General features: G+C 29.2%; 2 protein-coding genes across 2 annotated transcripts; both read left to right on the top strand.

Annotated features, from left to right (window-relative positions):
• The first annotated feature begins 535 nt into the window (after positions 1-535).
• On the top strand, positions 536-2,678 carry LOC126688374 (uncharacterized). The gene is made up of 2 exons (XM_050383040.2): positions 536-639; positions 1,606-2,678. Exon 2 carries the CDS (start codon positions 1,621-1,623, stop codon positions 2,647-2,649), a length of 1,029 nt encoding a protein of 342 aa, XP_050238997.1. The 5' UTR covers positions 536-639; positions 1,606-1,620; the 3' UTR covers positions 2,650-2,678.
• Positions 2,679-11,474: 8,796 nt separating this feature from the next.
• On the top strand, positions 11,475-12,493 carry LOC126688304 (uncharacterized). Its single transcript, XM_050382956.2, has one exon. It carries the CDS (start codon positions 12,034-12,036, stop codon positions 12,379-12,381), a length of 348 nt encoding a protein of 115 aa, XP_050238913.1. The 5' UTR covers positions 11,475-12,033; the 3' UTR covers positions 12,382-12,493.
• Positions 12,494-16,031: the final 3,538 nt, after the last annotated feature.

Below are 16,031 nucleotides of genomic sequence, written 5' to 3'. Positions count from 1 at the left end.
GGTTTAATAGTTAATACCCCAATAGCTGAGATTTTTTAACTTACAACTCAAGTTTCTTGATATCCAAGCCACCATTTTTTTTATGCTTACAAACAACTTCCAGGAAATTCATACTTCCAGCCATTAGAACCCATAGTAAACTTTATCTTTTTAGTAAACGGAGTAAATCGATAGTAAAGTAAGAACAATTTTTTTATGTAAATTGATAGTAGATTAATTGTAAATTTTACTTTATTTTTAGTAAAATTATACATAAACAAATTGAAACTAACTTCGTCCTTGTTTATAATAGTGATAATAAACTAAACAATAATTTAATATAGCTTTATAATTGAAAAAAACAATCGAATAGTAAATTTGTTTTTTTTTTTTTGAGAATTGTAAATTTGTTTTTCAAATTAAACCAATAGTAAACTTATTTTTTAAGTAAACAGATAATACATTTATTTTGTTACTAAACCAAAAGTAAATAAATTAAAATTAATTTCGTATATGTTTTATAATACTGAAATTGAATTTATTAGGGTTTCTTTTTCAATAAATTAGGGTTTCTTTTTCAATACTCTTCTATTCGCTTATATTCAATCTGAGTTACAATCTGTTCAAAACAATCATTAAGAAGTCGAAAGCATTACGCAGGTTTATTTGTTTTTCCCTTGAAAATTGTCTTGTGAGATTGTTTGGATTATTAGGTTATTGTATTTGCCGTATTCGTCAAATTTTCAGCAGTTATACTCATATTTTGATTAACTTTATTCTATTTCTAAAGAATATTGGCTGTTTTTCTATTCATATTTGCATTAATTTTGGCTTTTCAATCCAATTCCGTATCCGTTGCGACTTTGTAACTCTATAAAACTGCAAATCTGTCGGTTAGGTAGCATGGATACAGGGAGATGGGACACTCAGACTCGGCGAAACAATGTTATTTTAAGGTCTTCTACGTAAAAAAATGAAATTTCGTGTCCCAACTGTTTCCGAAACGGGACATGTTAATTTAATTAAGTGTCCGTGCTACCTAGGTCGGTATGGTATAATTTAATTATTTAATAACTATTATTTGATTTGAAGTTGGCCTAATCACTCAAAAACCCCTCACCTTTAAACTTTTTTTCAATTCCACCCCGACGTTGAAAATTTGTCAATTCTACCCACTTTTGAATTTTCCGTTTTCAATTGTACCCCAATATTTTAATTTTTGTTAATTTTTTTACTTAAATGATGAAATCATTCAATTAATTAAGTATAAACATGAAATTAAATTCTTTTTTATTCAAAAAAGTACAAATAAGTTCTTTGTTTTTAAAAACTAACTAAAAACCATAATCAAATTAACACTAATTTAAATTCTTAATTAATTTAACTAAATTTAAATAAATTTTAAAAATATGCAATTAATATATGCGAGACATGGAGAATGTTTTAAACAAATTTCCAAACGCAAAAGACGTTAATTTAATTTTTCAGGGTACAATTGAAACACAAAAATGCAAAATAGGGTAAAATTGACAAATTTTCAACGTCAGGGTATGATTGAAAAGGGGCTAAAAGGTCGGGGGGTTTTAAGACATTATGCCTTTGAAGTTTGGTTATTGATCTTTGTAGGGATTAATCAATTCAATGGATCATGGTGATACTAATCAGTTGATGTCTAAGTTAGAAGATTTTAAGAGGGAAATTACGCTTTTTAAGAAGGAACTAGACTTTAACAGTGATCTCGAGCCTTATTTAGAAGCTTGTGAGAAGGCCGTACAAGATTTTAAACATAACATATTGCTCGATCAAACAGTGGGTTTAAAAGGTTTGAAAGCCTTGCTTAGTCCATCTTTGTTGCCCAAGCATTTGAAAGTCGTAGAACTCGGGGATAAGCTTACCCGATTCAAGGGTAGGGTTAAGAGAATCGAGGGCCTCGAACCCAAGATTCATGCTCTGTTGCAACCGGGTGATCAAGATAATTATTTTAACGAAGAAGATTACCGAAAAGAAGGGAAGAATACGAGCTTTTTGGATTACTTGAAGTTGTTCGAGGAGTCTAATGTCGATAATGGTTACGAGACTTTGATATCTCTAAAGACTCGAGCTGTAAATCAGGGGAAAAATCTTTCTCGTAAGCTTATTCATGTGATATTTATGATGTCAATGTGCGAAGAAATTATGTTCAAACTTGAATTTCTCGGAGATTCGCTCAGTTGGATAGGTGAAGGTGAGAATACTGTGGTAGTTAAGAGGTTTATTGATTTACTTCACGTTGCAGACCACGTAATGGTTACGAAGATCAAAGAATCGTTGGAAGGAGAAGCGATGCTTGATGAAACACAAGCAGCAGCACATGACCACTCCGACGATCTTATCTTTTTATTACTCAAAGAAATCTGCCGTTTGGAGCTGTTTTGGACGCGTAGAGGATTGCCAGATCCCGAGATGTCAATAATGGAGGATGTATTTCTGTCGATGGCGTCTGATATAAGAGATTGCGAGGAGGGATTGGCAATGTTTAAAACACATTTTATTGAATTGGTGGAGGAGGGTACATTTGATTTTGAGGAAGAAGATTTTCTTACTATGAAGCAAAAGGATGAGTATAAGGCAATGGAATTAGAGATGAATAAACTTTGGAATCGAATTGAGGAATCAGAAAAGAAGGGCTAATTCTGCTCCTGCTATTCTCTATTCCTAGACATGGGAATTTTTTTTTTAAATATATTTGCTTAATTCCGGAACCGCAAATTGATAAATTTCAGCGGCTCAATCTTTACATTTTCTTATCCTAGTGTGTATCACAATTTCAAACGGTTTTTAAAATAACAATGAAACTGTCTTTTAGAAGCTGTTAAGAAACGTTTTCTAAAAGAGTTTCAAACAGTTTTTAAAAATATAATTGGCAACTTTTGATCAACTGTTTCTTAAATACTTTTAAAAAGTTTTAAAAGCGGTTTTAAACGGGTTTTTAAAATATATATTGTAACTGTTTCTGAAATAGTAACTAAAAAGCGTATTTTTTTGCAAATAAAGTTAAAAAATGGAGTATTTTTGACAAATGGTCTAAAAAATAATGAAAACCGTACATTTTAGACCATTTTTCAAACTCCTTACATTCATACTTCGCGGGTCAACCAAGCGTTTGCCCCTTACCAAAAGTTGAAATTTTGTATCATTTCGACTTCAATGGAAAATTGAAGGATGTTTACAGAATTCGATTGTCATAGATTTCCAATTTTACCAATAAATTAAGGCTTAATATATAGTTTGACCCCTGAATTTGTACTCTTTTACCCATCTAACCTCTAAACTTAACATCTTACCAATCGAACCCAAAACTTGTTGAATAATCCGATTTAACTCATGAACTTGATAAATACGTAAGTATTGAACCCCTCCGTGTCCACCTGTCGCTTGAAACATTTTAGAAGAAATTGTGTATGGAGGGATTTAATGTTTACGTATTTATCAAGTTCAGGGGTCAAATCGGATTATTTAACAAATTCAGAGGTTCAATAGGTGAAACGTTAAGTTTAGGGATTAAGTGGGTAAAAGGGTACAAGTTCGGGGATTAAATTATATATTCAGCCAATAAACTAAGGTAAATTTAGCATTGATATCACCATTAAACTTCTAAATTAGTATTGATATCACCATTAAACTCTACTCGCTGCTTATAGTGCGTAAATTCCTTCTCAAAAGCTTCTAACTTAGACATCAGATTAGCAGATAACAATTCTTGATTACGATTCTGCAATGTGTCACTGATTAGGCTTAGCAGATGACAATTCTTGTTCATCCATTGAATTGAGTTGATCAATTACAATTATGCTTTGTAGCGATTTAAAAACTAATTCTTCCTCAAACAAACAATCAAATAAAACTGCTCAAATGTTAACAGTTAACCTAATCAAAACACATTAATAAAGAGAGATGTTTCAAAAAAAAAAAAAAAAAACTAAACCAAATGCAATATATGAACAAAAATAGAAATAGGAAAAGTAAATCAACCAACAATCTTCACATTAAAAATAAATTTTGTCGTAAATTTACAACAGCTCAACAAATCAAAATCAAACCTAATCGAAACAGTGTAAACAACCAATTTTTTTTTAAATAATTACAACTTTATGGTAATTAAATTCTGTATATTTGATGTATATTATCAATATACTTACTATGTTTTATTTGTTTTCTTAATGCTTTAGTAATGGTAACACAAGTTATTATCAAAATTAATTTGAGATACCTTTTGTATATTTTTGTAGTGTTTAGTATTTCCTTAATACATCTTTTACTTTTCTAGTTTATGTCTACGACGTGTTTGTATACTTTATGCATGTCGTCAGTATATTTTATGTATATTTTGAATGGGTAAATTTTCTAGTACAATCCAATATATGTAGTATCAACAAATTCACATCTATTTAGTGTGCTGAACGGGAAACATTCTTTATGTTTATTACTATTTTAACTTTTAAAACAAATAATTCTTTTAATTGAAATTCATCTAGTTTAAATACTAAATAAACTAAAAAATAAAAAAAGTAAAAAATTATATAAATTGAAATTGATAAAGTTATTGAATTTTATAAATTAATAATTTTATTTTTATTTGTATAAATAAATTTAAAGACTATGACTAAATTAAAATTTAGGTTTTTATAGTTGAACTTAAAAAAAATATAATTCACAAATTACTAATAGTTATCATAAAATTCATATAAGATATAGAGATGATACACTATGTATACCCAATACATCTTAAAATACACACATAATATATATAGAATATATTTTTAATAATACATCTCAAATATACAAATAATACATATTAAACACAAAATTAATGATACATCTCAAATACAAAAAAAAATATATATTTAATAAAATTTGAATAAATACACCTCATACACATAAAATATATATATATATATATATTAATTACAGCTTTAATAATACATCTCAAATACACAAATTAATACATCTCAAATACACAAATTAATACATCTCAAATACATGTTTAAATAAATACACAAATAATACATCTCAAATAAAGTTTAATGATACATCCAAAAGATACAAATAATATTTTTCTGGTCTGTTTAGGTTCATTTAAAAAACGAACGTTTACCTTTCTGCTATTTTTGCGGGCGCAATATATGTCTATGCTTGTTTCTGAATCTCCAGTTGTAATTTGCTCATGCATATGTCAAAAACTGTGTGATATAATATATGAAAATATGTAAAAAAATATGAACATATATTTTTTTATTTTTACATAAAAATTTAAATTTCGAAAACAGTTGTGATACATCCAAAAAAAATATCTCAAACACATCTAAAAAATATCTCAGATACATTTTAAAAGACAGTACATTAAACTTCTTATAACTAAGACACTTATCAACTACAAACAAAATGAAAAATATAGAAAATATACACAAATAGTAACATATAAATATATATCACCTAATACATACATGATACATCTCTGAAATACTGTTAAAATATGATATATTCTCGATACATAAATAATATGTATTGTATTCAATTTTAATAATTAAAATAATAAATATGTATAAACTTGTATTGCTCCACGTAAAAACTTCAACTCAGAATTCATCAAACGTACATTTATCATGTATAAATAATGTACTAATAATGTCTCCATAGAAAACGTTTAATAAATATCACATAATGCATATAAAATACAAAAATAATACATCTCTGAAACTTAACGAGTAAACAAGTAGGACATATCAAACCTTCAAGTAATAATTTAAAACACAAAATACAACTTTTATGATACATTAAAAATACAAATCGACATAATATATTTGCATGAACCAAACAATATTAAAACACTCATTAAAATAATTTATAATTTACACATCATAATAAAAAACAATAAAGTGATAGTCTTTTAAGTATTATCTAAACCACTATAAAAAAAAACCACATAGAGAACTGTTTAAACTAATAATTTAAAAGAAACTAACTTCTTTTTTTCAAAAAATAAATGAATTTGGGTTCTTTACCAAAAGTAAAATTTGGGGTTTTACTTAAAAGTATTTTATTTTCATTTATACCATAACTTATTAAAAAATTCAATTATATCATATTTTGGGTTTATATATTTCATCTCTAGCCTAAAGAGTTAAATTGACATCTTTTTATTTGAAAAAAAAAATTAAAATAATTCTTCATATTTAGTTTATACTGTAATTAAATATTAATGTTATTTATAGTACAAAAACACATTTTTAAACTGAACGATGCCTCTGTGATGATGATAATAACGATACATTTGTTTCAAATTCTTTTTTCAGAAATTCACTATTTTTTTTAATTAAAGCTTAATTATCGTCACTTTTGCATATTTGTACGTAATTGTTAATTTATCTTAATGAAACCTGAAACTGTTGTATGAATTCATCATCAAATTTTAGTGAGTTAATAATTACATAAATTGGATATGGGTATTAAATGTGATTTAGATATGAAATTCATTATGAATTATTTTTTGCTTTATATGCTAATTTTTCAGTAAACGGTAAACCCATTGTATTATTTTCTGCTCCAAGTTTGAAAGATACTTTCTGTGATAAAGGGAATAACGAAATTACTTTGGAGAACTTCCCACTTATTTGAATGAGGATTCACTTCTAATGAAAGTTGTTCTCGAAATCTAAATTTGTTTGAGTTAAAAAATTCAAAATCAAATGATGTATTGTGAATAATTTTCTATCATGATGTGGCAACTTTCTTCTAAATCAATCACCAAAAGATCTTCTCTTTTATTCTTCTATTTTTATTAAAATGGAGATACCAAATGATGAACATGAACAAAACCGTCAATAACTGTATTGTCAACTTTTGTATGTTGGTGAGTTTGATATTTTCGTCAAAGTTTATTTATTTTTCAGAAGCCACAATCAACTTTTCTTAATTAAGGTTATATTTCTTTAATTTTTGATTGACACAATATGATCTTATAGCTACTGCCTTTAACTACATTGATGATGGTGTAATGTCATAAAAATTCATCAACTTTACACGTTTTCTCAATTTAATAACGTTCTTTAAAAATTGTCATTTTCATATACGAACTATTAGTTTTTTTTTTTCAAATCCATACACCATTCAAAAATCCGATGAAAATTGCTGAGTTGGCAACCTGATGATGACATGTTATAATGAACCAAATATGGAGCATGTCTTTCTCCAATGGAGAAGGGGTGAGCTGCTACAGTTGGCTCCTTCTCCAATGGTTATGGTTTAAATTTTAAAAATTAAGAGTTTTAGATTTATATTTTGTAACTTTTTCTATGAAATATATAAATAAATATTTAATATTTTGTATATATATGTGCCTTACTTGTTGCTCTGCTTTTTATTGGATTTGGAAAAATGTTCTTTGAAATTAGATTCTTCTCCTCTTTCTGGAATCAACTTGGTATAGTAGAATAAGTCGGGGTAGTTTTGATGAATATGTTTTTGCTTATTTGTTTATGTTGGCTTTGTTTTAGCTTTTGAGGAGATTTTATCGTAACTGATTTTATATTACATTCTTTTTTTTACAGATAACATGGCAGAGAGAGCCTTGTTCAGCCTGTCAGATTTTGAAGATAAAATGCAAGGACTGCCCATTAGCCTGTCTTTTTTCTCGTGGTTCCGCTGAAGCAACGAGTCACTTCGAAAGAATATTCGCTGTTCATGGCACACCTACGGCTAAAAAGTTGATAAGAAGTAGAAGAACACTCGAGGATAAGCGGGAGGTCGTTGCATCTTTGAACTGGGAAGCGGAAGAAAGAATTAATGAGCCAATTAATGGTCTTTCGGGTGTTAACGAGGCACAGGGTGCGTCAGCTCGAGAGTCTGAATGTACAACTTTTAGCTAGAGTGAACCATTTGGAGAGGTTGAACGAGGGACATGGTGGGTAACGAGCTCTTTTCTAGACGCTGAGTGCGGTTTATTTGATACTTTTTTTTCTTAGTGATTTGATTTGAGTGAATAATTTTCATTGAATTTAGCTTTTTTGTATCTACATTAAGAAACGACAACTTCGCTTTAAACATTTAAGTACTTCTCATTTTTTTTTTTCAAAAAGCCTGTTTTTTTAAATCAGACAAAACATAAAAAATCTTCAAATAGATAATTGTTTTTTGGATTAATATCATAAAAATTCACCAACTTTACACGTTTTCTTATTTTAATCACGCTGTTTAAAAATTGTAATTTCATAAGCGAACTATTAATTTTCCCAAATCCATACACCGTTCAAAAATCAGGTGAAAATTGTTGAGTCGACAACTTGTTGGTGACAAGTAATAACGAACCAAAAATCGGAGCAGGAACTTCTCAAATGGAAAATGAGCTGCAACTTCTCCTTCTCCAATTTGGAGAAGGGGGCGAGCTGCTGCAACTTGTTGCTTCTAAAATGGTTATGGTTTAGATTTTAAAAATTAAGAGTTTTACATATAAGTTTTATGATTTTTCTATGAAATATATTAATAAATATTTAATATTTTTATATATATACGACTTACTTGTTGTTCTGTTCTTTCATTGGACTTGAAAAAATGTTCTTAAAAATTAAATTGTTCTCCTCTTTCTAGAATCAACTTGGTATAATAGAATAAGTCGGGGAAGTTTTGTTGAATAGGTTTTTGCTTATTTGATTATATATGTTTTAGATTTTATGCATATAACCGAAATAAGAGAAATAATACATATTAGGACATTATGTTTCCTTCTTGCATAATTAGTTAAATAAAAATCACATATCATTCATATTATTGCAATGCATGTTTACAATATTTTCGATTATTTTACTACACTCTCAGTACTTTATAATATTGGGCCTTAATGTATGATTGAAGATTATACATATTATTACTTGTATAACTTAATATATCCATATAGGTTTTTGCTTACATTCCTTTTATATACAGATAACATGGCAGAGAGAGCCTTGTTCAGCCTGCCAGGTTATGAAGATAAAATGCAAGGACTGCACATTAGTATGTCCTTTCCTCGTGTTTCTGCTGAATCAATGAGTCAGTTCGAAAGAATATTCGTTGTTCATGGCACACATACAACTAAAAAATTGATAAGGAATAGACGGACACTCGAGGATAAGCGGGGGATCATTGCATCTTTTAATAGGGAAGCGGAAGAAAGACTTAGTGATCCCATTAATGGTCTTTTGGGTGTGAACAAGGCACTTTCAGCCGGGGTGCGTCTGCTCGAGGGTCTGAATGCACAACTTTTAGCTAGAGTGAACTATTTGGAGGGGTTGAACGAGGGACATGGCGGATAACGAGCTCTTTTTCTGGATGCTAAGTGCGGTTTATTTGATACTTTGTTTACTTAGTGATTTGATTTGAGTGAAGAATTTTTGTTGAATTTAGCTTTTTTTATATCTATATTAAGACATGATAACTTCGTTTTAAACATTTAAGTATTTCTCATTTTTTTTCTTTTTAAAAAGCCTGTTTTTTTAAATCAAACAAAACATAAAAAATCTTCATATAGATAATTGTTTTTTGAATTAATATAATTAAAATTCACCAACTTTACACGTTTTCTCATTTTAATCACGCTATTTAAAAATCATAATTTTCATAAATGAACTATTAATTTTTCCCAAACTTATAAACCGTTCAAAAACAAGATAAAAATTATTGAGTCGGCAACCTAATGGTGACATGTAATAACGAACCAAAAATCGAAACAGGAACTTCTCCAATGAAGAAGGAGCAGCGGCTTCTCCTTCTCCAGATTGGAGAAGGGACGAGCTGCTGCAGCTCGCTCCTTTTCCATTGGTTATGGTTTCTATTTTAAAAATTAAGAGTTTTACATTTAAGTTTTATGATTTTTCTATAAAATATATAAATAAATATTTAATATTTTATACATATTTGCGCCTTACTTGTTGCTTTGCTCTTTCATTGGATTTGAAAAAATGTTCTAATTGCAAAAATGTGAAAGTTCATGTCCGAAATTGCCAAAATTAAAAGTTCATGTTAAATATGCAAAAGACGCTAAAGTTTGTGATTTTTCGTGCAATTAAGCCTACTTTATAATATTGGGCCTTAATGTATGATTGAAAATTATACATATTATCACTTATATAACTTGATATATTCATTTAGATTTTTGCTTACATTCTTTTTGTATACAGACAATATGGCAGAGAGAGAGCCTTGTTCAGCCTGTCAGGTTATGAAGATAAAATGCAAGGCTTTCCGTTTGCATGTCTTTTTCCTCGTGTTTCTGCTGAAGCAATGAGTCAGTTCGAAAGAATATTCGCTGTTCATGGCACACATACGGCTAAAAAGTTGATAAGGAGTGGACGGACACTTGAGGATAAGCGGGGGATCGTTGCATCTTTGAATAGGGAAGCGGAAGAAAGATTTAGTGATCCCATTAATGGTCTTTTGGGTGTGAACAAGGCACTTTCAGCCGGGGTGCGTCTGCTCGAGGGTCTGAATGCACAACTTTTAGCTAGAGTGAACCATTTGGAGAGGTTGAACGAGGGACATTGTGTGTAACGAGCTCTTGTTCTAGATGCTAAGTGCGGTTTATTTGATACTTTTTTTACTTAATGATTTGATTTGAGTGAAGAATTTTTGTTGAATTTAGCTTTTCTGTATCTACATTAAGACACAACAACTTCGTTTTAAACGTTTAAGTACTTTTTTTTTCTTTTCAAAAAGCCTATTTTTTTAAATCAAACAAAACATAAAAAATCTTCATATAGATAATTGTTTTTTGGATTAATATCATACAAATTCACCAACTTTACATGTTTTCTCATTTTAATCTCGCTGTTTAAAAATCGTAATTTTCATAAACAAACTATTAATTTTTCCCAAATCCATACACCGTTCAAAAATCCGGTGAAAATTGTTGAGTCGGCAACCTGATGGTGACATGTAATAACGAACCAAAAATCAGAGCAGGAATTTCTCCAATGGAGAAGGAGCAACGACTTCTTCTACAGATTGGAGAAGGGGAGAGCTGCTGCTGCTCTCTCCTTCTCCAATGGTTATGGTTTAGATTTTAAAAATTAAGAGTTTTAGATTTATGTTTTATGATTTTTTTTATGAAATATACAAATAAATATTTAATATTTTTTATATATATGCGCCTTACTTGTTGCTATGCTCTTTCATTGGATTTGAAAAAATGTTCTTAAAATCAAAATCTTCTCCTCTTCTTGGAATCAACTTGGTATAGTAGAATAAGTCGGGATAGTTTTATTGAATAGATTTTTGCTTATTTATTTATGTAGTCTTTGTTTTAGCTTTTGAGGAGATTTTATTGTAACTGATTTTAGAAAAAAAAAAAGGCAAATATGCCCCTATCGTTTAAGGGGTGGAGTAAGTAAATCCTTATTGAATTTCGGATCTCCAATAAACCCTTAACATTTTAAAAGAGGACCATATATGCCCTTTTATTTAACACTTCTACAGTCCGTTAATTTTTGCATACATAGTATTCCACATCATTTAAATCTCAGAAAAGAAAATTCACGTCGCCAACCTAATTAATACAGTCACCAACAAAAAAACACCTAAACTTAAATCAAAATTCCCAATTTCATTTAGGGTAGAGTTAGGTTAATTTGAAAATTTGAGATATTTTGCACTCTCACCATTACCATCTACATTCATTTTTTTTTCGAAACACCATCTTCATTCATTTTTAATACTTCTCCATCACTTCATTTCTAACTCAGCACAACCATGGAGCTTAAACACAACAATGGCAGAATTTCATCAACATATCTTCAAAACCCAACAATGGCGGAAACAATAGTATGTCCTCTTTATGTTAGTGCGCCGTCTATCCCTTGCCGGATTAACAGAACCGAACACATCAATGGCGTGTTCTTTTATAACTGCCCAACTAGTCCAATGCATTTTGCTATTACTATAGCCAAAACTTACTGAACTTATGTTGTTTGTTTACCTTACCATGGTCGTGAGTTTGAGTTCTTTGCAAGATATGTTTCTATCGGGTCGGGTCATTCTGGGCTGTCTATGAGTTCTTCCGATGAGTTGTTCTTGGACGGTCATATCCGTATGAAGCTTTCTTCACATTTGAAAAGTCCTCAAGTTCTTGCTCCTTCAATGGATCTTGAAAGCGAGGAAGACGACAACGATGATGCCGGTGGAGGAGGCGATGAGAATAATATGGGAAGCAAGAACGGCGGCGGCGGTGGTGCAAGACTGGTTAAAAGAGGAATAGATCTGAGAATAAGGGAAGAAAAAATCAAAAAAACCCATGATAAGATCTATTATAAAAAAGAGATTTCTTGTTTAAAAGAAGAAAAAAGTATTAATTTTGAAGAAGTAACAACTGATCCATTGAGATTTTATTCTCTGTAGAATTAGGTTAATTTGAAATTTGGGGATTTTAATTTTAGGTTTAGATTTTTTTGGTTGGTGATTGTATTAATGAGATTGGCGACGTGGAATTAATTTTTTAAGATTTAAAAGATGTGGATATACCACGTATGAAAAAACTAACAGATTGTAAACGGTGTTAAAAAAGAGGGACGTATATAGTCCTCTTTTAAAACGTTAATGGCTCATTTGAGATCCGAAATTCAATGAAGGCTCACTTGCTCCACCCCTTAAACGATAGGGGTATATTTTCCCCTTTTTCCCTGATTTTATATTACATTCTTTTTGTTTATAGACAACATGCAAGGACTTCCCATTAGCCCGTCTTTTTCCTCGTGGTTCCGCTAAAGCAATGAGTGAGTTCGAAAGAATATTCGCTGTTCATGGCACACGTACGGCTAAAAAATTAATAAGGAGTGGAAGAACACTCGAGGATGAGCGAAGGATCGTTGCATCTTTGAACAGCGAAGTATAAGAAAAAGACTTAGTGACCCCATCAATGGTCTTTCGCGTGTGAACGAGGCACTTTCAGCCAGGGTATGTCAGCTCGAGAGTATGAATACACAACTCCTAGTTAGAGTAAACCATTTGGAGTGGTTGAAAGGGAGACATAGCGGGTAACGAGCTCTTGTTCTGGATTGTGAGTGCAGTTTATTTGATACTTTGTTTACTTTTGAAACATTTTTGAGAGAAGAATTTTTGTTGAATTTAGCTATTCTGGATCTACATTTTAAAGTTACATTTATCAGGGTAATTAAACAAATTCAAGCTTGATTTGTTTCTTTTTTTTCGTTTTATTTATGTTGTTCATGATTAATTATTCATATTTTTATTGTTATTTTAATGTGAGCAACTATTTGTACTTTTAAATAATTAGGGGTGAGTACTGTTTGGTTTAATGTGGGAATTTATGAAACCAAACCAAACCACCCTTATAAAATTCAAAACCAAACTTTCTTTGTTAGGTTTATGGATTTTTCGGTGTGGTTTATCAAAATTTTGGTTCGATTTGAATTGGTTCGATTTAAATCAAAAAATATAAATATTTATTATCATCATTAAAACTATATTTATAATTAATATTTTTACTAATCATAATGATTATTACTGACGATTTAATATTAATTTGCAATAAAAGTCCTAATTAATAATAAATTTAGTGTTTTAATTTATATAATTTTACTATCTATAAAAAATCAAAAAAATATATAAAGTTTGGTTTTTTGGTTCGGTTCACCGGGGCCTAAAACCAAATCGAACTTAAAAATTACTCCCTCCGTGCTAATAGAGTTGTCCACTTTGTCTTTATCACACCATTTAAGAAAAGCAATTATTGCTTATGAGTTTTGTCAATTTTTCCTTACTTTTCTTGTTATACCCCTATTTAATATGGAATCCACTTGCAATTTACTTTCAATTTACTCATTAGTGGATTTTAAATAAGGTTAATAAAGAAAAATTGAGTGTAAAAGTTAGTTACTTTTTGAAAGTGGACAAGAGTTTTGGGACAAAAATATTTTTCAAAGTGTACAACTCTATTGGGACGAAGGGAGTATATTTTTTGAAAATTTTAAATCAAATTAAATCATTTTAATCACTTTTTTAAGAATACCATTTTAACCATTCCAATTCCATTTTTGCTCTCCCCTATTGATAATAGAGGTAATTACTTATAACCCCTGAAGTTTAACATATTACACTAATAGAACCTCGAGATTTTAAAAATACATCAGAAGAACCTTTTTTTTTTGCTCCGTTACACCAAAGTAATATTAGAATTATTAATTTATTGAATACTTAATAAGACATAATATTCAAATTGGTTCCCTAAAATTTTATTAATTAATAGAATTATTAATTATTGAGTATTAATTATTAGAGGGTCTACTGTATATATTACAAGTCAAAGGTTTTAAAGTTAGTCAAACTATTAACAAAATATAAAAACCCAAAACTAACCTTATATCTAACGTAATATAAAGCAATGCTAACTGTTTTCCTCTGTTTTTTTTAAAGATAGAGTTAATTATGAAAATTCAACTTACACATGATGAAAGTCATATAATAAGGCCTTACATATGATCTTTTAAAAAATTAAACTACAAAATAATAGACAACGATAAAATACAAGAAAAAAAAAATCGAAAAAAAATATATCTAGACATAGATCCCCAAAACTTAACACAACAAAATCGTTGGAAGGGTGTTTCGAAATTTTCTTGCACCGATTTGACAATCAAACCGCTTGAACTACTGAAGCTTACTATTTTCGATCGTCGATCTTCATCTTCATTTCTTAGATCTACAATACTTTGGAGTTAAAATTCAGACAAATGCTAAAATTTCTTGTGGATCTAAGAAATATAAACAAATGAGAAAAAGTAATTTAAACTTTATTTCTAACAAGCAAAAAACAAAATCCAGATCAAATAAAAACTAAATTTTTATTTTTAGATTTATTGAACTAGATAAGTAAATTTAGAAAAATTAGTAATATGGACGGGGAGGAAATGATCTTCCGGCTAGCCGGAAAAATCATCTTCTCCCACCCTCAAAAAGATGAAGAGAAAGGAAGTTATTTTTTTAGAGAGAAGTGAAAACATCAAAATTTAGAAAGAGAGAGAGAGAATTATTTTTTAAATATTCATAGAATTATTATTAACTGTTTTACTCTATTAATTCCTTTTTTTCAAGTAATTATTTGACCCTCATTTTTTTCTTTTTCAAGTAATTGTTCGAACCACCCCTAAATATACAATATAATAAAGAAAACATATACATCAGGTAACACATTAAAAAAGGGACATTTAGCAAAGTATCTAAAAAATTAAAAATATTTACAAAATTTAACTCATAAACTGAATGTTTGCAAACGTACCTAAAAAATTTAAATATCTATTTTTTTACTCCGCAGTTGCAAACAGTTGCAAACAGTTTTAAAAAACACAATGTGAAACCGTTTTACAAAACTTTTCGTATACAATTTCAAATAGAGTTTCGAACGGTTTAAAAAAAATACAATTTGAAACTGTTTTATAAACCGTTCCAAAAACAGTTTATAATAGGATTTCAAACAGTTTATAACGGTTTATTAAAAAAATAATTTGAAATCAAAAACAGTTTCAAATAGAGTTTCAAACGGTTTCAAACAGTTTATAGAGTATTTTTACAAATTTTCAGAGTAAAAAAATAAATTTTCGGAAAAAAAGGTAAAAAAATAAATTTTTAGAAACAGAGTATTTTTATAAATATTTTTAAAAAACAGAATATTTTCTGCAATTTTCCTTAAAAAAAATGCTATTCAATTGCAATGGATACAAGACAATAAACATTAATCATAAAAGATCTTAATTTGTTCTAAAAAAAACCATCTCTTTTGACATTTAATAAAAAAAACAATACCAAAAAAGCTGAGGATACTGTGAGTCTGTGACAACCACAAATGTAAAGTTACTCAAAATGATATGTATGTATATATTATCCTGTTATAGATATTTACGGATCAAAAAATTATTAAAACTCTTCATGAATTACTTTCATCAACTTAATATGGAAATTTTGCCCCCTTTCTTATAAGAAATTCTTAGTGATGTGATCACTCTTTGCATCATCCATAAAGCCGTGTCTAGCCC

The sequence above is a fragment of the Mercurialis annua genome, linkage group LG6, assembly GCF_937616625.2.
Source record: "Mercurialis annua linkage group LG6, ddMerAnnu1.2, whole genome shotgun sequence".
NCBI lineage: Eukaryota > Viridiplantae > Streptophyta > Magnoliopsida > Malpighiales > Euphorbiaceae > Mercurialis > Mercurialis annua.
Note: the sequence above shows the minus strand (reverse complement) of the source record. Positions and strands in the feature narration are given on the sequence as shown.

What these genes read in the sequence shown, in the direction of transcription:
- LOC126688374 (XM_050383040.2), top strand. Translation starts at nt 1,621, where the DNA reads ATGGATCATGGTGATACTAATCAGTTGATGTCTAAGTTAGAAGATTTT.
- LOC126688304 (XM_050382956.2), top strand. Translation starts at nt 12,034, where the DNA reads ATGAGTTCTTCCGATGAGTTGTTCTTGGACGGTCATATCCGTATGAAG.